The sequence below is a fragment of the Falco peregrinus genome, chromosome 19, assembly GCF_023634155.1.
Source record: "Falco peregrinus isolate bFalPer1 chromosome 19, bFalPer1.pri, whole genome shotgun sequence".
NCBI classification, from domain to species: Eukaryota; Metazoa; Chordata; class Aves; order Falconiformes; family Falconidae; genus Falco; species Falco peregrinus.
This window is the reverse complement of record NC_073740.1, coordinates 2,083,582-2,107,183: the sequence shown is the minus strand read 5'-3', so window position 1 is coordinate 2,107,183 and position 23,602 is coordinate 2,083,582. Positions and strand designations below refer to the sequence as shown.

At 53.4% G+C, this 23,602-nt stretch overlaps 1 protein-coding gene across 1 annotated transcript; it reads right to left on the bottom strand.

The window, feature by feature from the left end:
* Positions 1-4,631: 4,631 nt before the first annotated feature.
* On the bottom strand, positions 4,632-23,254 carry ACVR1B (activin A receptor type 1B). The gene is given in 11 exon segments (XM_055792019.1): positions 4,632-7,959; positions 8,132-8,262; positions 8,877-8,904; positions 8,906-9,002; positions 9,507-9,657; positions 10,193-10,259; positions 10,262-10,368; positions 10,747-10,977; positions 12,254-12,502; positions 13,744-13,983; positions 23,085-23,254. Coding segments are annotated over 11 exon segments (1,542 nt in total). The 5' UTR covers positions 23,200-23,254; the 3' UTR covers positions 4,632-7,833.
* Positions 23,255-23,602: the final 348 nt, after the last annotated feature.

The window sequence follows — 23,602 nt, the reverse complement described above, 5'->3', positions numbered from 1 at the left end:
CCCCGCCCCCCCCCCCCCCCTCCCGAACAATGTCCCTGTTGTGGAGGGTGCGGAGGCGTGGGCGGGTGCAGGGACAGGCTGGGCACTGCAGGACCCTTGCCGCTGGGCAGGGGGTGACAGGGCTGTCCCCAAATGCCCCCTCGGTAGTCCCCTCTGTGGTCCCCAAATGCCCCTCGGTGGCTGGTGGGCTCTGGCGTGGCCGGTGTCACCGTGAGTTGTGCCACGAGAGCGGCACATGGCCCACCTCGGTGCCACCGGCTCCCTCTGCTCCACGCCCTGCGGTTGTCACCTGTCCCGCAGGTGTCACCAAGCCAAGTGGCTGGTGGTCCCAAAGGATCCAGGGGCGTTGTGGAGCAAAACCCACCAGAATTGGCTGCGTTGTCACGCGAGCCCCCCCCTGCCACGTCACCCCAGTGACGGGAAGGTGACGCAAAGGGGTTGACCCCAGACCCCTCAGGGACACCTCCTGTGGTGGCCTTGGTCGGGGAGGAGGACCAGGGCCACCGCACGTGACCTGGCCTGCGCCACTTCTGCTCCGGATGTCACTCTGGCTTCCCCGACGCTCAGGAAGCACCGTGGGGACAGGCGGGGGAGGGGGGAGGGGAGCGTTGGGGTGGTGACAGCCCCAGTGCCACCAGAGAGGGGCTTTCCTGGGTGGCACATGGTCATGTGTGCCACCAAACCAGCCCCCAGGGCACCCTGTGCCCCAGCCCCCTGTGATGTCAGTGGGGCCGAGCCCAGGGGGACCACAGGGACACGTGTGTTCTGGTGACACAGCCACGTAATGGGGGGGGGGGGGGGGGGCTGTCACTGCGCCCTGAAGGCTGCAGGGTGGGACATGGGGAGGAATGGGGACATGACGTGGGGACTGGAGGGGGCAATGGGGGAAAGGGATGCGGGGACACTGGGAAGATGCTGGGGCAGGATGGGACCGGGGTGGGGAGATGCTGGGGTAGGACAAGAGGCTGGGGGAGGGGGGGGGGGCGGGAAGGTGTCACTGGGACAGGACTGGACTGGGGAGATGCTGGGGCAGGGCAAGAGGCTGGGGGCGGGGGGGGAGGGGGTCACTGGGGCAGGATGGGATGGGGGTGGGACAGGACGCTGTAGGGGGGGGCAGGGGGTCACCAGCGCAGGCTAGGGCCGGGATGGGAAGATGCTGGGGCAGGACAAGAGGCTGGGGGGGGGTGTCACCGGGGCAGGACCGGGACCCCAGGAAAAGGCTCGGGGTGGGGGTGGGGGGGTGGGGGCACCGGGACAGGACGAGAACCAAGAGAAGACACCAGGGCAGCCCCGCAGGACGCAGCCACCACCCCAACACGGGACGGGGTCACCACGCACCCCCCCAGTGCCCACCCCTCCCGTTACCGATGGCGGCACCCCCGCCCCCGGTGCACAAACGGGGGGCACCGGGGAGGCCCCCCCCCGGCCGGGGCTGCCGGCAGCCCTACCTTGCGCACCCGGGGCAGGGTGCCACCGGCGGCTGCCAGTGCCCGGTAGACGTCGGCGGGGCCGGGGCGCTCCGGGGCCGCCGCCGCCGCCGCCGCCGCATCCTCCTCCTTCGGCCGCAGCCGCCGCAGCCGCCGCAGGGTCATGGCCGGGCCCCGGCGCCCGCCGCGCCGCTATATAGCCCGCGGGGGGCGGGGCCATCGTAGCCACGCCCCCTCCGCGCAGGACACGCCCGTTACGAGCTAAGCCACGCCTCCTCCGCGCAGGACATACCCAGTTATGGGCTAAGCCACACCCCGTTCCGCACAGGACACACCCAGTTATGGGCTAAGCCACGCCCCATTCTGCACAGAGCACGCCTCCATTGCGTTAAGCCCCGCCCACTGTCCACCATCGCCCCGCCCTAGCTGGGCCCCGGGGCCTGGGGGTTCCCAGGGGTGGGGGGGTCCTGACGTGGGGGGGGGTGTCTCTGGTATGGGGGGTCCCAGTCCTGGGTTGGGGGTTCCCTGGCATGGGGTCCAGGTCCATGGAGTGAGGAGAGCCTGTCCCAGCATGGGGGGGGTCCCAGGGGTTGGGGGTTCCCAGTGGGGTGTCTTGGTCCTGGCATAGGGGTGTCCCAGTCCTGGGTTGGGGGTTCCCTGGCACCAGGGGGTCCCCGGTGTGGGAGCTGTGGTCCTGGTGGGGGGGGGAACCCTGGCATGGGGGTCCCAGTCCCAGTGTGTGTGTGGGTGTCTGTGGCATGGGGGGTCCCAGTCCCGGCATGGGGGGAACACTGGCATAGGGGTCCCAGTCCCAGCAGGGGGGATCCCAGTCCCAGTGGGGGGTGTCTGTGGCATGGGGGTCCCAGTCCCAGTGGGGGGGGGGTCCCAGTCCCAGTGGGGTGTGTCTGTGGCATGGGGGTCCCAGTCCCAGTGGGGGGGGGGTCCCAGTCCCAGCATGAGGGGGGGTCTGTGGCATGGGGGTCCCAGTCCCAGTGGGGGGGGTGTCCCAGTCCCAGTGGGGTGTGTCTGTGGCATGGGGGTCCCAGTCCCAGTGGGGGGGGGGTCCCAGTCCCAGTGGGGGGTGTCTGTGGCATAGGGGTCCCAGTCCCGGCGAGGGGGGTGGGTCCCCGGTGTGTGGGGGGTCCCTGGATCTGGGTCCACAGCGTGGGGAATCTTGGTCCTGGCATGGCAGGGGGTCGCTGCCATTGGGGTCCCCCGGCAGTGGGGGGGGGGGGGCTCTGAGGGATGCTGCTGTGTGGCTGCAAGGAGGGGCAGGGGGGGCAGGGGGGGATGTCACAGGGTGCAGTGGGGGGGGGGGGGAGGGCTGCTGCCCCCCAGGAATCATTTCGGGGACGCTAAGGGGAGAAAGCAGCCGGGTCGTCGGCTTCGCCAGGCTCGTGCCGAGCACCCACGGGTGTTTCACCCCGTGGGACAGACCCCCCCCAAAGTGGGACCCCCCCCCCCCCCCCCCCTCAAAGCCCCGTTTGGGATTTAATCTGGGGCAGAAGCCGGAGCCACGGGTGTGCTGCCAAGGGGGAGCAAAGCTGCTCCCGAGGGATCCGTTCCCATGCCGAGGGATCCGTGCCCACACCGAGGGATCCGTCCCCATGCTGAGGGATCCGTGCCCATGCCGAGGGATCTGTCCCCACGCTGAGGGATCCGTCCCCATGCTGAAGGATCCATGCCCACGCTGAGGGATCCGTGCCAGCGCCGAGGGATCTGTGCCCACACCCACACCAAGGGATCTGTACCCGCGCCAAGGAATCCATGCCTACACCGAGGGATGCATGCCCACACTGAGGGATCTGTGCCCACACTCACACCAACGGATCCACGCCCACGCCAAGGAATCCATGCCCACGCCGAGGGATCCGTGCCCATGCTGAGGGATCCATGCTTGCCTTGAGGGATCTGTGCCCAGACCAAGGGATCCATGCCCACATCAAAGGATCCATGCCCACACCCACACCAAGGGATCTATGCTCGCAATGAGGGATCCGTGCCCACACCGAGGGATCCATGCCCACACCGAGGGATCTGAGCCCACGCCGAGGGACGCGGAGGCGAGAGAACAATTCCCGGAGACGCGGAGCCGTCGTGCGGCTCTGGGCAGCTCCTCGCAGCCGTGCCGGGAGGCAGCAGGAATTTTCCAGCAGGACTCCAGGAGTTGGCCCAGATGTTTATTTCAAATTGGCCAACAACCGCGCCCCCCCCCCCCCCGCCCCCCCCGAGCCGATCCCACCCCCCCCGGGGTCCCGGCAGGCGGTGGGAAGAGCTCGGGAAAGGACAGGATTGAGCCCAGTGCCCAGCCCCGGGCACCAAACCACGACCCTTTACCAGCGCAGACCCCCAAATCCTCTTCCCAAAATCTGGCAGCGCAGGGAACGACGTGGCCGAAGCCATCCCACACTTGTTGTCTCATTCCATTTCCTAAAAGATGATTAAAGATGATTTTTGCCTTTTTTTTTTTTTTAGGTTTTTGGTTTTTTGTTTAAACTCTCCCCGCACCCGCTGCCTCCCTCCCTTTCCAGGATCGGAGCTTCCCGGGGGCCAGGGAAGCTGCAGACAAAGCTGGGAAGGAGGAAGGGGGGAGCGCAGATGGCAGCTCCCCCTCCCCACGACACCGTTTGTCTGAGCCCACGGGGGACCCCAGGCCCCGGCGGATTTTCCCCTTGATCCGCTCACAAGATGCTCGTTCACGGGAGGCTCTAATTAGGGAGAATTAGTGGGAGCTGTTTGCACAGCACCAGTTGCGCTCTGAGCAAACAGGATTTTACTGGGATGCTGGGCGGTTCGGACTGAGATTTATCCTTGGGAGCTGGGGGGATGCTTCGGGGACGGAGGGGAGGGAGGGGGATGCTTCGAGGAGGGGAGGGAGGGGGATGCTTCGAGGAGGGGGGGGAGAGGGATGCTTCAGGGAGGGAGGGGGGGGGATGCTTTTCAAGGAGCCACCTCCCGGCCCCCCTCCTGCTTCCACTGTCCCCCCAGAAAGGGACACCCCCCCCCCCCCCCATTTCAGCTGCTCATCGCGGTGGGGGTTGGAAATCCCACCCTGCCACATCCACAGGGAACATTCAACACAATTTTGCCGAGCGGGATGCCCAGGGAATTTATTTTAGCTGCAGGTGAATGAGCCCCCCCAAAAGCTCTCTTCCCCCCCTCTATGCCACAGCGACCCCCCCCATCAACTCCCAACACCTCAGGTGAATAAAACAAACTTTTAATAATGTACAGCAGAAATCGACAGCCTCGGTTTATATTAAACAAAAGATTTCCTATATTACATTGTATTTACATTTGCATACTGAAGAGGTAAAGTGTCTAAGTGGCTATTTTACAGTCCGTTTCTAATCAAATAGACAAACCCAAACAAATAAAAAAGGGGCAGGCAAGTACCGAGAGATCCGTTCTGAAGCCAGCGTACCCCCAACGGACCCCCCCCCCAAAGAATCACAAGCTCTCCACCTCCGCCTCTCCCCGAGTACCTGATCTCCCCTCGATCCCGTCAGGATTTCTCATCCCCAACTGCCTGTAGCGTTGCGTTTCCCCGCAGCGATTCCCTAGGTTTGCTACCGGTCAGCTAAGTAAGCACTGCACCTCCCTGGCACGTGTTTGCGTGAAAAGTGCTGTATAAATGCTACATAATCAGCGTTCCCGTCTCAAATCCTCGCTTTTCATCACCTCGCGATGGCATCTCTCTACAAACAAGGTTCCTCCTGCCATCCCGCTCGTAGGGGATACCCTCGTTGTCCTGCCCTCACCCCTTTCTACCGTTAATCCGGCCTGAAACCGCTCCGCTGTTTGGTTTAGCGCTGAGGCAGATGCATGTGTGGCTACAGTTGGAGGGGTGGGGGGAGCCAGTGCGAGTTACGTAGCTGATTTAGTGTCCTGGAGAAGCAGCCCGCGCGGTTAACGGGGACGGGAGACTCGTACCGGGGAACGAGAGGCGGCGGCAGACGGACCTATAGCCGCGAGGGGCTTCCCTACGGCAGTTTCCATCGCTAAAACCTTCCTCCCCCAACCCAGCGGGCCGGGCCACGGTGAGGGTCCCGTCAGCGCAGCCACCAAGCGCCCACCACCTCGGTTTCTGAACGCAGGAGGGTTTGGGGAAGGGACGGACGGTACCGGAGACGCAGGGTAACCCCTGGCTGAGACACGGCGTCAGGAGGAACGGGCGAGGGAAGGGAAGCGGTACATTCACCCAGCGACCACTCCACGCTGCTCCGTGAACCAGCCCCGAGCCCGCCGGCCCTCCCGCGACCGCTCAGCTCCACGGGAGGATGCAAAAACGGCTTCAGACACGATGCAAAAACCCCCACTCCTCACTTTACACCAAGTCACAGACAAGAGAGGGAGTCTGGGGGAAGACGGACACACGGACAGATACACAGACAGCAAGAAGAGTGTTTTTTTTTTTTTAAAAAAAAATAAAATAGGTTAACCCCGGTGGCCGGAGCAGAGATGAAACCTCACCTTACAGAGCAGGCGCAAAGTTTGAGTAGAAACAGTTCCAGTGTAAATCGAGCTGTGTGCATTTGGGGTTTTTTTTTTCTTTTTTTTTTTCCTTTTTTTTTTGCAGTGATTTCTTTACAAACAGGTCAAGAGGTAATAATTATAGATTGTTTTTCTTCTCTTATAAAGAATTAACAACATTAAAAAAAGTTAAAATCCAGACCCTCCCATAAAATAATAATAATAATAATAATAATAATAAAAAAATAATAATCAAAACCACTCCAGTTAAAAGTTATGGCTTCAGAGTTCTATACCGTAGATCCTGACCTAACCACCAAACAACCGGCACTTCCCAGACTGCCTTCAACGCCGCGATCAGCGCCACAGGCTCAACCCTTCGCTAATTCCATTTCTGCTCGGCTCAGCTGTAAGACAACACTCAAAACCCAACTCTACTTCGCCCCGAATCCGGCATTTCACCAAAAGAAAAGTCATGCAAGTTCCCCCCCCACCCCACAAGTTATACACAGCCACTTCCAGATGATGAGCTATTTATATATGTATATTCAAAAAAATGGACATCGATTTCCAAACCCACACCCCGGCGTGAGAGCCTGCCAAGCGCCGAGCGCCTCTCGGAGGGTGCAGAGCGCACCCAGCCCCCCCCCCCCCCCCCCCCCAGGAGTCTGCCCCACGCTGCTGAGCGTGCCTGGATGGGGGATTTGGGAACTGCATTCCTACGAGAATGGTCTTCCTGCGTTTTCCCTGTGGTCTGGTCTCCTTCCAGCTAGGCGCAGTGCCTGCTCTCCGACACGCGTCTCGGCTCCCTGGCATCTCTCCCCCCTCCCCAGGTCCCTCTTTCTACCCTACCAAGAATTACAAACCCCAGGGGCTCAAGAAAAAAAAACACAAAACGAACAACCCAACAAAAAAATAAACCAACAAAAAACCCCAACCACCTGGATTCCAGGAGTGAAGTTAAATCCTCATTTGTTTTGTCTTAAAAAAAAAAAAAAGAAAAAAAAAAGGGAAGGGGTGGCAGTGAGGCAACCTGACGGGAAGCTCCTGCAGCCGGTGTTGGGACGGCGAGGCCGCAGCACCCATCGGCGAGCGAAGGATCTGGTTTTAAGCAGCCTGTCCAAGCTAGACAATGCTCACTACTCGACAAAGGAGAGCACCAGCGCGCACAGCTCAAAAAAAACAGACACTCTAGATTTGCACATGCACAGAAAGCACGAACAGAGATGAGCCACCCTACGGGCAGACACCGCACGTCTACGGAAGGAGATGAACAGGCACAGGGGACACGCGCACCTCGCGCATGCATACACCATTGCGCACACTGACAGCCAGTCAGATTTCTGGTTTTGACTTAGAATTATTTTGTTTTCTTTTCAAGCTTAAGAAAAAAAAAAAAAAGAAAAAGAGGAGGGAAACGGTTTCATGAAGCTGATAAACTGTTCAGGCTCAGCCTCTCGGAAGGGAGCACCATTTGTTTTGCAAATGCTTTTTCTGCATAAACGTGCCAGTCCCTGGAAAAAAATAAATCCACAGAGTACGGCAAGAAAAACCTTCCCTTTCCCTTCCCACTCCCAGCACCTAGCACCCCGGCCTCAACCACTGCCAACGGGTGCACCGCGCGCACTGAACTTTACAGGGATTTCTGTTAAAGAAACAAAGAGTTACGATCATGGCTGAGATCCCTCAGGTTAAGTCCCTCTCAAGTCTTCACGCTGTCAGGAGGTGATCATAAAAGGTTTCTGATTGTTTCATACCCAAGCAGGGAAGAGAGCAATTCCATAGGCTCCGTCACCCCACCGAGCAGCCTGTAGGTCACGCTGTCTGGTTGGTAGCAGTAGATTGGGCAGAAACACGAGGTAGGCCTCCGTCACACGTCTACTCTAGCATGGCAGCTTTTGTGCAGTTTCCTCCTGCTGGGGGGGCTCAGAGCCTAGATTTTCACATCTTCCTGGACACTGAGCTGTGAGAGGGTTTTCTTAATGCGGAGGGCAGTGAGTCGAGCCGCTCCGTTGGCGTACCAGCACTCTCGCATCATCTTACCCATCACCCGTAGCGCCTAGGCGAGAAAAAAAGGCAGACGTCAGCGCTCTGCTCTCCTCTCCCCCGACCCCAAGCTGGTCTGCCAGGCTGCTGCCACACCTCCTAAAATCAGAGCTCAAGTCGCAGCACTTCCTCCTTACTCACCTTCTCCCGAGGGAAGGGGATGTGGAGATGAAAGCAGACCTTACCTCGTAGCTTTGCCACCAGTTTGGGATATTAGGCCGTAATTTCTGATCACACACGACCTTCCGCATCTCTTCAATCGAGGGATCAGAGGGTACCAGGTCGTAGTAGGGAAGCTGATACTCCTCATGGATACCTGAAAGGCAAAGGGGAAATGCAATTCCTGGGAATTGCGCTGAAGACCGACTGATACCGGCCCAGACTACATGACTCACTGCAAAGATGCGTCAACACTTTGCAGTTATTTAGAACAGAAATGAAGAATCTGGGATTTGAGTTTCCAAGAAAAAAAAATTAAATAAATAAATAAAAAACCGGGGAAATAAAATGCAGCTGCCCAAACTGGAAGAGAGGCAGCTGCAACCGACACCTCCCAGCACACAGGCAGGGTCGCTGAGCCGAAGGCAGCAGGATCGTCACACGCACGGCGGTGCCGTGCTCCTGCCTGCAGCTGGATGTGCCGAGCCACTCGCTCACACCGATTCGGGGGAAGAAAGTCACCCACCAAACCCATCCCAAGGAACATCGGCCACCAGGCAAAGCAATAACCCCCACGGGTCGGTCTTAACAGCAGTTGTGGGTCACCTCGGTTGACACCCTCGGTAGCCACACACACAGCTGTACCCCCCCCACCTCGTAGCTCCATTCTCCAGGGCTCTTCACACCCCCACCAACACCTGACCAACAGAAACGCCGAGGCTAGGAAATCCGGGAGCAGGCCAAGCCGGCGGCATGGGCACACAATATTACCTCCTGCGTTGCACCTTCGAGCAATCTCCCCAGTAGACCAAGCCCAAGGCATAGATATCAGCACATTTAAATGAATCAAAATGCTTCATGTTAATGGTTTCATCCAAGACTTCAGGGGCCATGTACCTGCAGGACAGAAAGGGAACAGCATGTTAATTTTGAGCAGGGATTCTCTGCAAGACAGCAAACGGCAAGTTTTCCCACGCAGCACTTCCCAGCAGACAAAACTCCGCTCTGCACGGCCTTAATCAGAACAGAACTGGGCCCTGTGGTCTAACAGAGCGAAAAAAATAACTCAGAAAAGAATACCAAGTTGGGAAAGAGGTAAAAAACAGCCAAAAGCACACCAGGCTCCAGGACAGCAGGCCCTAAAAAGCTTCCGAGAACGCCAAGCTTGTGGTCAAGTATTGTACGAGCTCCCTGGTGCCAAGTTTACATAGCTGGCCTACACCCCTTCAGCTTGATGGCGCCTGGAGATGAAGGTACCGAGATACCTTCACCATCAATTTGGGCACAATGCTGACACTCTGAGACATTTAGAAATGCTTAAGAGAGAATTTTCACCAGCACTCAACCAGCAGCTCAGGTATTTGCTAGTCACACTCTCGTGCCTCCCCGCTGTTCTCCTACCGTTTGGTTCCGACCCTCTGATTTGGTGCAATATCAATTGTATCCGTAACGGAATCATGCCGGACGGCCAGTCCGAGGTCAGCGATGGCACACGTGCCGTTCTTCTTCACCAAGATGTTCTTAGATTTCAAGTCTCTGTGAGCAATCCAGGCTTTCCTAACAGAGCAAAAATAAAAAGTAGCGAGGGTCAAGGTCTGGTGAAATCTCTTCCTCAAACCGGCGCAGAGGCGGTACCGGATTTCAAGGCGTCGGTTAAACTCTCAGTGTTGCAACACATTTTCCTGTTTGGATGCACTGAAAAATAGAGCAGTGCTGACAGCCTGTGGTAGGCAAAGGCTCTACTTCGGGCTTCCAAGGCACTGCTAATGCAGTAGCACGCGGGAGGCCTCAAGAGGGATAGAAACTCCATCGTCCCAGGCATCAGAACACGCCGCTGTGGATGCGAGGAGTTCATAATTCTGCCAACATCCCACTCAAGTAGCACCAATTTTAGGACGGGGATGTGAAATGCTGCTATAACTCCCAGGAGCCAGCGCAAGGCTAACCCACTTTGCAGCCCAGCCGAAGCCAACGGTCTATTTCTGCTCAATACTGACCAGATGAATCCGGGCTGACTCAGCCCCCCCCTCTCCTCAATTCTGCTTTATCCTCCCCTCAAACATTCCCAGCACCTTTTTAAACTTTGCTCTTACCCTGAGTACCCACAATCTCCATGTGCAGATGGGCCAGTCCGCTAGCAGCCGACAGGGGCAAGCTTTGATCATCCCCTCGATAGTCACGGTGTATCGATTCAGGTAGTCAAAGAGAGAACCGTGCTCGTGGTAGTCGGAGACGAGCCACAGCTGAGTCCACGTTCCGTTATCTGCAGCAGGAAAGAGACTGTGCTCAGATACAACCCCAGGGTGCAGCCATCGAGCCAGCATTTTGTACCTTATCTTTTTTGATAAAGAGGAGAGCTGCTGGGTAAGGCTGCAGCTCAGCAGGCAACCTGGGGGCAAGTAAGGTAAAGAACTTCCAAGGCAAAACACGAGTCTGTGAGGTACAGCTAAAGCACCGCCGCACCTCTTGGCGATTTTACCATCTTCTGGTGAGACACATTCGCAGATGTAGCTACTTGAAAAGTGGCTGACAGTTTCTTTTAACCATTTAATGGTAAAACCAAGTGATGAAATGGCAGCTCCCAGGAGCAGACTGCACACGCTGGTGAAGTCTCTGCTCTCAGGACCGAGGCACTTCTTACCTTTGTTATCCGCAGCAATAAATCCCAGGATGTTCTCATGTCGCAGCATCACGGTTTGATATATTTCTGCTTCCCTAAACCAGGAACGCTCCTCCCGTGAAGAGAAGATTTTTACGGCGACGTCACCTCCACGCCACCTGCCACGCCACACTTCCCCGAAACGCCCTTTACCAATGATCTCCTGAAGGACAATCGTTCGAGCCACAGTCCGTTGGACAAAAAGTGGCAAACCTACGCACAAGAAATTGAGAGGGATGAAGACTTGTTGCAGCAAAAGAAACTCCTGAAAGCCCAGAGTCTGACACAGAGCATCATCAAACCTAGACAGCTCTACAACCAGCAGCCTAAGCAAGCCCCCAAACCGGCAAGGGGTGGTAGCTCCTGCATGGGACGCATCATTTGGCTGCATCTGTGTTATCGCTTTGAAGCGGCTTGCAAACCGCCAGCGATTAGGCTCAGAGCAGTTGAGGTACTTCTGCTCCACGATCAAAGGAACCTGAGGCTGAACATGAGAAGAATGGAAGTCATGGAAGACAGGCTCCGCTAAAAAGGAGTAAACCCCCAGAACTTCTCTTAAGAAAGGAGGCCCAACGCAGCTGCCACCTGTGATGTAAACCACAGAGCTCACCGGCTGAGAGTGTGTACAGAAAAGATCCCCAAACATTTTATATATAGCAGATGTGGTGCTAAAGGTTTATTCCCTGGTCAAATATCAGGTTGTTATACTCTCTGCCTCTGTGGATTATCCTACAGATCCCCATCTGCTGCAAATTTTTTTTTTTTTTTTTAAACCTAACCGCTTTCATACTTCAAAGTCATGAATAAAATGACAACTTCCCAATCTATTCTGGGGACAATTTCTTTTAAGTGCTACAGGATTTCTTCTAAGTGCTACAGGAGCGAATGCTGTACATCGTCCACTTTGAGGATTCTTTGGGATGAAATGGGCTGGGCAAATGCAGGATTTGCATTTGCAAATGTACTACATTTTTTTTTTTTTTTTTTACAGTGCAAAAGCACTGTAAATTTTCAGCTGCTGGGATCTTTCCTGTTTTCCTGCCAGCTTTGATGCAGGTGACATCCTGCATCCTCCTCTGAAAGCCAACAACTCACCGGTTAGCAGTTAATGTCTCTTTCCAACCCAAACCCAGTTCCAAGGCTAAATTTGAAATAGATGCAGCCGTTGGGAGTTATCCTCTTGCAGAAAAGGAGGAAAGCTACATAGATTAAGGAGGGAAGCTACATAAGACTATTTTTTTACACATCAGCAGTTAAGGAGTTGAAGTATTCCTCTAGAGCCTGACACAGGGCCGTGGCTACAGTGTTTACTGCAGGACTGAATTTAAAACATGCCCTCCACATTACTCATGACACGGCAACCTGAACAGGCTGACGAGGCAAGAGCCTCACAGCCACACAAAGCTGCGGCAACCAGGAGCCCAGAACAGACTCCTACTCCTTTACAACTACGAGTTCTCATTCGTCATTTCCAGTCATCTCTTAATACCTGAGCCAGAGCCAGAGGTGGAGAGATCGTAGACTAGATCTTGCAAGGTCTTATCCTTCGAAAGGCACATTTCACAAGAGGGGTCTTCCATGTCCAGCCGCTGACGATTGTGATAGACTCGTTGGTGGTGATGAAACACAAAGACTACTATGATCATGACAACAAACACAAGGAAGACGGGTCCGGCAATCACCGCCACTAGCTCCACAGGACCCCAGCTTGACGGGGGCTCGTTATCTTTCAGGTGCCCTTGAGAGGAAAGGAAGGAGAAAACCAGACACTTTTAGAAAACTCTCACTCCTTCATAAGCGTTCTTTAAGGACTTTCTTCTTGTGTTTTAATTATTCTCTCAGAGCCTGGACAATTTTAGCTTGCTGTTCCAGGATGGTAGAGGACACATCGAATGACAGTGTTAACGTGGGACTTACCAAGTCATCGGGCAGGCAAACTACAGCTAAACCCCTCCAAAAAAGACGGTGCTTCAGCGGGATTTCAGGGATTATTGGCACTTGCTATTTAAAAGAGGACAGGAGCCTGCTCTGGGCTGAATTTGCTCAAACAGCCTGCGTTTCACCTTGCACTTGAACTCTCCAAGTAAGAGGAAAACACCACCAGTCAGTAAGGACTCATTTCTCCCCCTTTCTCCTTCGCCCTGTAACCACCAGTGAAGACTCTTGCCTGAAGACAATTTTTTGAGAACAGATAAGACTTCCCCACTGTCGCCTTCATCCGACCCACTGAATAACAGCCCCGAATGGAGAGTTAACGAGGTATGAGGAAGTAGTGCATGCCCTTCTCTGTCCCAGGAATTAGAGAAAGCAGCAGACGTTTCCCACACCCTCACTCAAAGGCAGGGCTGCTTCCTCTTCTCGTATTCAGAATCTGGGCACCCCTCCACCCCACACGCTTTACTCTGAAGCTGCTGCAACGTTCCTGTACTCGTGGCTCATCACTGAAAAGGTCTGCAGCCTTAGAAGGAGGAAAGCAACTCTATCTGATAAAAGGCAGGCTACAGCACCGTTCAGCACCAGAAAAGGGATCTAGGCTGTGCCCAGGGAACACGCACTGTCCTCAGGCCCCTGCAGACACAGAGCAACATGCAGCAGAAACTCGTATTTAACTGTAAATGGACATTGCTGCTGCTGCTGCTTCCAGGAGCCTGTGAGGATACCAGCAGCGGGGCTGACAAGGCGAGAGAAACCTCGTAAATCCCCAAACTTTGGAAACTTCGCCTGCCCTGAAGTACAACCCCATCATCCAATGACATTTTGTCAGCCACAGGGGAGTTCGAGCAACTTCACATTTTAATTTGAAGTAGTTTGTTATTATTTCCACTTTACAGATCAAGGAAATAAACCCAGTGCTCAAGTTCACAGAGCAACCTAAGGGAAGAAGTGAAAACAGGGCCGAGAACTCCTTATTCCCAATCCCAAACAGACAGCCTGCCTCCTCCCCACTTCAAACAGACCATTTATTTAGCTTCTACTCACCACTGGGAACCATTAAATCAATTTTGTTGCAAAAATCAGAGTAGCAGCAGTGAGTATTACGCAGATCTTCTGAACTCAGACAATAGAAGGGTTTCCCAGCAGGAATCAATTTTGCTTCAGGAATGCAGGTCCGCACGTGGTGTTTAACACCATCCAGGTTGAAGACCGAGACCATGCACGCACCGTCCGTTTCACACGTGGAGTTTGCTTGTTTGCAGTCGGAGCACAGACATGTCAAAGCTGCAGAAATCAGAACAAGACCATGTCCTTAAAACCCACCGGAGAACAAATGCTTGAATGTGAGAAAATGTTCTGCTTTAAAATCTCCCACTTCAGAGGGAACAGGCCATTGTTAGGCTCAGGAAGAACCTGCTTTAGGAACAGAACAAGTCATGCTCTGTATGTCAGACCCACAAGAACCCAATTCAAACACAAAATACAATGTGGAAGAAGCAGAGAATCCCTTCCAGAAGGTGACTCTCCAGACAGCCCTTTTTTCTGCCCCTGTTGCAACCACTAACAGCGATGACCCAAGTCATCCCTGCAAAACTAGGCTAGATTTTCCCGAGATCTGCTCCCAACCCAGCCTAGGCTCAGAACTCAAATGGAAAACAACAATTACTCCAACTGACAGACTTGATTTCACCCGAACCCGCTGTCCAGGCTTCCTCAGCTACACCAAAACCGAGCTGCCCATTCCGGGTCAGCGAGGGACGACCACCCCAGCTCACAGAAGACAACAAGCAGCTGGCAGATGCCAAAACAAAACCAATTCAAACTGACTCTACGCAAGCCAAGCGTGCTACACCCAACTAGATCAGTCACTTATTTAGTAACTGCTTTCCTGATCCGAGACACTACCACCTTGGGTCAAATAAATTCCTGGCTTTTTGCCTGCTCCCCACGAAGATTATTTGGGTAAAGAGCAAAGGAGAAACTCCAAGGCAGATTCCCACATTTTTTTCCGCCTCCCAGCTGTCACTGTGCTTTTCTCAAGCTGCCTGAAAAACTGTAAGCAAATCCCCAGGCATCGCCATCCTTGGGAACAAAGAGCGAACACAACAATGTCAAGAAAAAGGGTGGGGCTTGTTTAGCAGCACACAGTATTTTCTTCAGCTTTCATCAGATCTTTCAGCCTCCCCGGAGGGATTCAGAAACATGTACTTACCCGCTGCAGAAATGGTCTTTCAGGTAAGAGAGAGTCTGAAGAAGTGTTTTCAAAGATACAAGAGCCACTGTTAACTCTCCCCAGTCCGACAGCTAAATCCTCTATGTTGGCTTATAACCTCTCGGTCTAAAAACAGGCACCAAAATCGGCACCAACGCCTGGGGGGTGTGCGGGAGCCACCTCCCCGTCATCCCACCTCTGGCAATCGGCAGATTTAAGGAGCATCAGCATTCCAAGGATATTCATGGCACAGGAAGAGAGAGCCTCTTGCACCCAGTCAGCATGCGGTCCGCAGCAGAGAGCTACCTCGAGCCTCATGAAAAATAAGCAGGTCCTGATCAACTTCAGGGTTCCTTTAGGAGGAAGACACCCATTATCCCTTATCACCAGGGTCCTAGGTAAATCAGCAAGGCTAATTGCATTAATATTCATTCTTTCTGGATGCTGCCCTCTTCATTTCCTTGCTGTTGTGAGCTGCTTCACAGCTCCAAGGTGGGCTGCAGTATTTCAGACAGGCTAAACGCAGATGCTGGTGAGTTTTAAACCAACAGATTCGGCAGAAGCAGTGAAAAGCCAGTAAAAACCCAGAAGAGCTGTTAAGTGAGACTTCTTTAAAAAGCATCACGAGCAGATGTAGCTTATTACTACGTGCTTAGCACAGGCCAAGGAAAAGGGACATGGACTAGAAAACGGACAGGGACACCACGAGACTGGACTGTATCAAGAAGGGTTGGAGACCACCGCACCTAAGGATTATGCAGCTTTTAAGGGGAAACTTTATAGCAAAAGGAAAAAAGCAAACCCACTAATATTTAACGTGACAAACAGCTCTGAGGACAGTGTTTTCCAGTGGTCAGCAGAGCACAGGAAAGACAACTCTTCCGAAAAATACACACACTTGGGGGAACAAAGGTTGGTTATAATGGAGATTTTATGAAAACACGAGATAGGAAAGAGCAGCCAGGGCACATTCCTACCTTCAAGTATACTTAAAAGGAAATAGTCTTTTAAAGCATCTCCTTTATTCCTTTATCAAAAACTCAAGGTACAAATTAAAAACATTTAAACCACACGCATTTCACCGTGTAGGCTCTTTTCAATTTGATTTAGATACAGCAGAACTGAACTTTGTTCCTGTTAGACTCAATTCTAAGGTCTCGAACCCAAGATTTAAGCTACGGCAGTTTGGCTTTCCAGAAGCTCAGAAATAAACAAAACACTTCAATGCACTAATAAAACTGGTTTCGTAAACTTCTCATTGAAGTATCTGGCTTGAAACGAAGCATCCCTTTGACAAGGAAAGTAGAGGAGCTGGTTGTATCTGCTCACTTTCATTTGCAGAATTAAAAAAAAAAAAAAAAAAAAAGGAATCAGTTTACCTGCAAGGTATAATACTAGAGCCCCAGCGCACAGGGACAGAGTAAGATCCTTATCTGTTCTGCAGAAAGCAGAAGTTTCCTGCTAAGGAGGGGTTTGCCCCACAGAGTTCGGCCTCATTTCACCTTGTGGTGCTGTGGGCAGATGCTCCTCCCTTTTGAGTCAACTGCTCTTTTTTCATTTCTTCTTTATTCTTTTTTAAATTCTGATGTTTGCACCTCAAAAAGCCCTACGATAAGGAAAGCGGTGGGAACAAAGAAAACGAAGCCTTCAGCGCATCGCATACCCCTCTCGTCTTTCACAAGATCCTCTAAAAGGGGCTTTCCTGATATTCCATAACCCCCAAGCTGCAGGCAGGCACTCTCAAATTTTAGGAAAGACTGTCTGATCCCCCGGTAGAAGCTGAAGTCTGGCTTCAGCCTCCCTCACGCATCCAGAAGTTGACTCCATCTATATTTTTATTATGAAAAAGCCTAGGATATCAAAAAGTCTGCCGTGGCTACAGCCCTATTCTCCCTAAGCATCACCTACCTACCGCCGGCTGCCAGCTCCCACAGGCACCGGCTGTGCCAGGGAGGAAAGGCCTGTCTGCACCGGGGCTCGCCGGGAACCCAGGAGCTTCCGGCAGCGAGGAGAATTACAGGGCAACCTGCGTGGGGCCAGCATTTCAAGTTGGATTAACCAGAAGGGAAATTTTTTCTCCTATCAGTAAAACCAGAAGCCAGGAAAAAACCTCAAGCGTTGTCTCCCCTTGGGTGGGGGTCAGAAAAAGTGAGACGGGTACACAGAGCCCCCCGTCACACATCTCTGGGGCGCTCCTGGGAGCAGCCGGGGACGCCTGGGCAAAACCAAAGGAGACAGGAGTGAATAAAAGCATTTTTCATGCCAATAGCATGCTTTTTATTTGGGAAGAAAAGCTCCTATTGAGCAAAACATATAATCTACTTAAAAAAAAAAAAAACACAAAAAACGAAACTGACTGGGCTGAAGAAAATAGATGGGGCAAAGGAAAACAAAAGAGCAGTTCACAGAGCCAGGGCGGTGAGTTGCGAGAGGGTGAGTTCCCCTCTCGCAGAACGCCTGGGGATGAATCTGCATGAAAGGTGCTACAGAAGTTGGCAGCAGAGACTGCTCTATCTGCTCAGCACACTCTTTCTGACATTCTGCTCAGAGACAAACCCAGCCCTTTCAAGAAGCTGTTTAAACAAGCCTAACATTAAGCTGCAGATCCTCCGAACGAAAGCTTTGTTCTCACTCAAAGAGATGGATCAGGTTGGTATTTCTACTGAAGCAAACCCTCACTGCAATTTCATCCAAGGCACAGCGCAGGCGGTCGTGACATCAATCGCAGAAGCAAGCCAGCCCGGTGCCCGGTCCTCCCCGCTCTTCCTAAAAACTGGAGCAGTCAGGCGGCGCTGCCAAAAGACAAACTCTCCTTGAGGCTCAACTAACGCAAGCCAGGGCTTGGCTGCCGGGCCAGGTACTCCTTCAGGTGACCACCCCGAGCCCAGGAGTCACTTCTGCTCCCCGTGAGGTCCCCAGCGAGGTTCACTGCTTACAGGTGGCAGCGGGATTGCTCCCAGCAGGAACCCGGGGCACGGAGGTATTAGTATCCCTTTGCGATACAGCGTAACTACAGCGGAGAGGAAAACCAGAGAAGGCCCTCTTGCAAACTGAAGCAACATATATTTACAAAGTGAATCCAAACAAACAGGTAGGGGGCCATGGATTAGAGCTCTAGACTCCAGGGAGACTAAAATATTAAGCTCTGACAGCCAAAGAACATTTCCTCCCCCCCCCCCCCCCCCCCCCCCAGCAACTCTGAGCTCATTTTGCACATATTTATTCTCACACAGGATTGCATGTGTCAAGATGTCTCTGCAGCTACAGGGGAAAGTTTCACAGCAAAAATCTAATGTAATGGTGTCAACCACCTTTTGGAATACATTTTCCAAAAATCTCCTGAAGCTGTGCTATGCAAGATGACATTTTCTCAGGACTAAACGCTACCTGATCAAGATGTATTAAGATAATCAACCTGAAGATGATCATTGGTAAAATTGCCAATACCCACCCACGTATTTACCAGATAAACAGATTTTTGCAGAGATTGTAAGCTGCTGTTCTTTTTCAACAGTTTGAATCGAGGCTGGAAGAACAATGATTCCCCTGACTTCTGAGCTTTTATAAGGCTCTGGAACAGGAGCTGCAATTTATTATGTCTCTGTACAGCACCTAACTTAATGAGACCCAATCTAGTAGCGATGTTTTAATGCTGCAGCAGCATGATGTTAGCAAGAGAAATGGAAAACAATTGGGTTTGTACCTCTGCTGTTTCTTTAGATGCTATAATGAAGAGGGACGTGTGTAAACATGCTTGGAAGAAAGAAATACCTTTCAGTGTTTCACTATACGCTGTGCCGAAATAAAGAATAACCTTTATCACAGAGTGCTCTGCCCAAGAGCAGGTTAGGAATAAAATCCGTTCCCCCGCGGCAAGGGAGCAGAGGTCCGTTCCAGGAGTCCCTTTGTGCTCCTCGTGCAAGCATACCACCCCAAGAACACTGCTTCAAGAGAACCACCAGGGCTTAGTTTTCAAAAGGCAGGAAGGAGGACACTCAAAGCCATCTGATGAAGACTTCAGAAACAAAAGATTTACCTCCCATTATATTCACTACAATTTTTCTGCTGTCTGGTGTCAATAACTGGGATTTCCCCATCCCCATCTAGGATATGCCCGAGTCCAAAATGCCCTCCTTGTACGGCACACTGGTATCGCTCCGAGCCCCAGAGTCAGCTCATCTACACCCACCACCTCCACCATCGAGTGCGAGGCCAGCTCTGGATGCTCACACTGCCCCCGTTTCCTTACAAAGGAGCTGAAGAAATTAGCACAGATTTGTCCTTCTGTAGATACAGTACCACCACCTCAAATATCTTTCCTACATCTCGCTGCCCCATCAACTTCTCCTCCTACTTTCAGATCTCAACATCTCTTTTGCTCCTTGCTGGTGCTTATGAAATCTACTGACCCACTGCTGCTAAAAGAAACAGAGTTAAAATTAGCTGCAAAGTACTATGAAAAAAAACACTTTCACGCATGTCATCCAGAAACTCAAAATTATACTAGGATATTTAAAGTTGGAAACGAGAGTCTCAGCTTTTTCAAGCTGGCTGCAGTTCCCTGGCACAGGTTGAACCTGACATGAACACATCATGGCTGCCTAGAAAACATATACTAAATGGAAAAAGAAAAAAAAAAAAGGCAGGAAGAACATGCCCTCACCTTTAAAGTGAAGAGCTTTCCCTGCATCCACTCAACTCAACACAAAAGGAGAGCTTCTTAATGAATTTTAAATAAGTGTATTGACAGGACTCTCATCATTAATAGGTTAATTAGAAGAAGCTTTGACATTTCTGTTGCTCTTCAACTCAGAAAACAAACCTACGGCTCCAAACTCCCTCTCCAGGCTCTGGTCTGGCACCTATTTTGTGTTTTAACTTGTTAGGAAACCAGTTTAGGAGCCACCCATACCACACCAGTCCCGGGGAAGAAAGTCTTGCAAACCAGCCACATGGCAAGGCAGATGCACAGGTCATCATTACTGATGGTTTTCAGGACTTAAAACCGATGCTGTGTATTCTCAGGCAATTGGCACACGCTTTTTCAGAGTTGAAATAACAAGTTGTTTAATGTGCAGTCTATATTCTGACACCCAACGGTCCACAGGTTACTTCCAAGAAGCCCACAGAAAGCAGTAAGCGTTAAAAAAGCAAGGCTTTGGTGTGCTGGGAAGCCTGCTTTTCTGCTGAAAAAAAAGGAAATACGGGTCCACAATCAAAGAAAAGAAAGGCTGGCATGCCAGTGGCTTAAATAACGAGGACAAAAGAGCGCTCCCATCCCATATGAACGCTCACACACAACGGTCTGATTCTACCAGCTCAGCACCATCCAGCGTTTCACCCCTGCAATACCACGGCAGCTTTCTCCCTCAAGACGAGCAATTCCTTCTTGGTCTGCTCAGATAACCGCGCTGGCTGTGCGGTGGAGAACATATTTCCACTGGTCAACACCCAGTGAACTTTGCTTGCTGTTAAGAGAATTGACGTTTTACTTCACTCCTTTCGCAATAGCGATTTCCGGAGCATCCACTACTGGCAGCGGACGGCGGTACCCAGGGAAAAAAAAATCCAAGCTGTCTGGCCAAGGAGCTGGAGGAGTTCAAGAATGCTTGTTGGACACTGTTTTTAATTTCCAGTTAGAGAATTCTTTCTTGGAAAGTTGTAAGATCTAAACTTATGGACCACGCGGAGTTTTGCCTGATTTAACCGGGTAAATATTTTAAGCAGGTGTTAATAATAAAATCTGCTGGCGCAAGATTGCTCCCCACGGTATTCTTTTCCTTTATTTCAAGCACGCAAACACAGCCTACCTATAACCACCCCATAACCATTGCTGCAGAGGCACCTTTTATTTATTTTTTTTTTAAAGGAGGGAGCATGTGGGGGGGTGTTTTCTACTCTGTTTACCCATGCACACAGAGGTTCCCAGCTCCCAAGCACTGCAGAAATGAGGATGTTTTTCCAACCTACCCTGAAATAAGCAGCTATTAAGATCTCTTGTATAAAGCACAATAGTTAAGGGCAGCCCTCGCTGGATGAGGAGGCAAACCGAACGTGCATCATGGCTGCTCTAAGCAGCAACCAATTTGCAGGGTTCGAATCCCTGCCACCCTGCACCCAGCTCCACAAACGCAGCTCCCTCGTGTCCCTGAAGCCAGGCTGAGCTCACACCTTTTACCGGACAGCACGAACAAAACCGTACGGCGCGTACTGAGCGGAAACAATAGCCAGCCATACAGAGCCCAATATCAAAGGCACTAAGAGTCGGCTGAGTTTCCAGGAGATACGCACAGTCAATTGGCCATTTCCTGTTTATTTATTGTTATTTTTTTTTAATCAACACCAGCTGCATATAAAATGTGAAGCGAAAGTCTGAGAGCAGACATGCGACGAGTCTCATTTGGTCCTGCTTTGCCATTTATCACAGAAAAGCTGAAACATCTTCCAAAAGCTGCATTTTACTTTAGGTTTAAAACAAAGCAGAGCCACTCTCCCCTAAAGCACATTTCTATTGCCAGATTCAACAGGACTCGTAAATACACCCCTAACCTACTGCCCTAGTGGGGTTTAAAGCCATTTTCTGCAGCTAACAAGTCCGGATCTGCACGTGCGAAGTTATGTATTACCAACCGACTGTCGGAAGGTAATAACACGGACGGTGAGAGGATTGGGGAGGAGAGAAAATATTTCAGTGTGGTTCCTGTTGGAACAGGTACCTGCGTTACACAAGCAGCAATTGCCCCCGATAGCCACAGAGAGATGGACTGTGTTGGTGAAGCCTCACACACCGGAGAGGCCACTGCCACCAGTTTGTCCTCTGTCCCTGCCAGCTGATGCTCAGAGATGATTTGGGCTCGTCCACCTCTGGGGAAAAGGGTCAAAGTCTTCAAAATCACGGAGCCGGTACCCCTCACCCAGAAGCAGCAGCGGTTGCACCCCGCCAGGTAAAGCAAAAGCATCACCACGGAACAAACAACCGAAACAATGAGTTTTCCCTCCCTCCAAACAAATATTTACAGTTGCCACAATCCAGAAGCACAGGGTTTTAGAAAGGTTTCTATTCCAAAAAAATTACCCGCAGATTCCAAGAGGGCGTAGATGAAGCACAAGCTGATCGCTGGTGCGGAGAGAGGGGGGCTGCCCAAGCCCCCCCTGAGCTGGGTTAACAGAGGGATGGGAAAAAGCCACAAACTCCAGAGGTTTGAGGGAGGCTCAGCCACAACGTGATGGCACTTCCCACCCCGGGGCTGAGCCACACACCCAGCTCCTGCCCCCCCCAAACCCACCGCCAGGGAACCGCACCCCCAGCCCCCCAACACACAGAACTCGCCCCCCACCCCTCCCTGTTCTTCCTCACCATGGGGAAAAAAACCCATCAATTGTAGGGTTTTTTTCGTGATTTCCTGAAGACGGGCTGGAAGGTTCCCAGTTTTCTTCCCAGCCAAAGCCTGGAGCATCCCCCGGCACCGCACGACTCCCCCGCACCCCAATGGCTGCAACCCCCCCAGACACACTGCGGAAAGCATGCCCCTCCCCAAACCCCCCCCCCCCCCCCAAACCTCAAGGGTCCCCTCCACACCACAAACCCCGGCAAACGCCCCCCTGCGAGCCAACCCCCCCCCCCCCCCCCAGGATCGACCCCCACCAACACAGCGGGGACTCAGCTCTTTGCTGAAGTCCTTAATGGCTCCTGAGACCCCCCCCCCTCCGCTATGGGACCCCCGGTCCTTCTCCCCCCCCTGAAACACCCGCCTCTGCCCCATCCCCCCTCCCCCCGCCGGCAGCCCCCCCCTCCCCCCGCCTCAGGGCCCTCCCCACAGCCTCAGTGGCACCTTCAGGCCCCCAATCCCCCCTCATCCCCTTCCTCCCCCTCCCCCCCCCGACCCCCACTAAAAGCTCCCCCCCACCCCCTCAGCTGCCCCACAGCCCCCCCCGGCCGGCCTCACCCCCAGGCCCGGCCTCGCCCCCGGTGCCCCCCCCGCTTCCCACAGCCCCCCGCACCGCCTCGCCCCTCGGTTCTCCTCACAGATCCCCGTTTCCCCTCACGATTCCCCCCCCCCCGCCCCGGCTCCCCTCAGCACCCCCCGGTTCGCCTCACGACGCCGGGCGGGGGCGGGGCGGCGCGCCGCCATGTTGTGCCCGGTTCGGGCCGGGCCCGGGGGCCGCCACTCACCGCGGGCCCCGCCGAGCACGCCGGTCAGGAGCAGGGCGAGCAGGGGAACGGCGGCGGCGGCGGCGGGCGGCGGCGGCGGGCGGCGGGCGCGGGGGGGCGGCGGCGGGGCGGCCATGGCGAGCGCCGCGGCCTCGGTGCCGAGCGGCCGGCAGCGCCTGCGGGAGGGGCGAGCGCCGGCGCGCGGCTGGGGGCGGGGCCAGCCTTAAAGGGGACGGCCCGCGCCGCGCGTCTTAAAGGGGAGGGTCCGCCAGGCGCCGGCCGGCCGACACGGAACTGGCGTGTTGGGGGCGGGGGGGGGCAGCGTGCAAGCGTGCGTGTGCAAGCAAGCGTGCGTGTGCAAGCAAGCGTGCGTGTGCAAGCAAGCGTGCGTGTGCGCGCATGATTTGCATGTGCGTGCATGATTTGCGTGTGCATGCATGATTTGCGTGTGCATGCATGCGTGCTGTGTGCACGCGTGGTTTGTGTGTGTATGCATGATTTGTGTGTGCAAGCATGCATGCGTGCTGTGTGCATGCGCA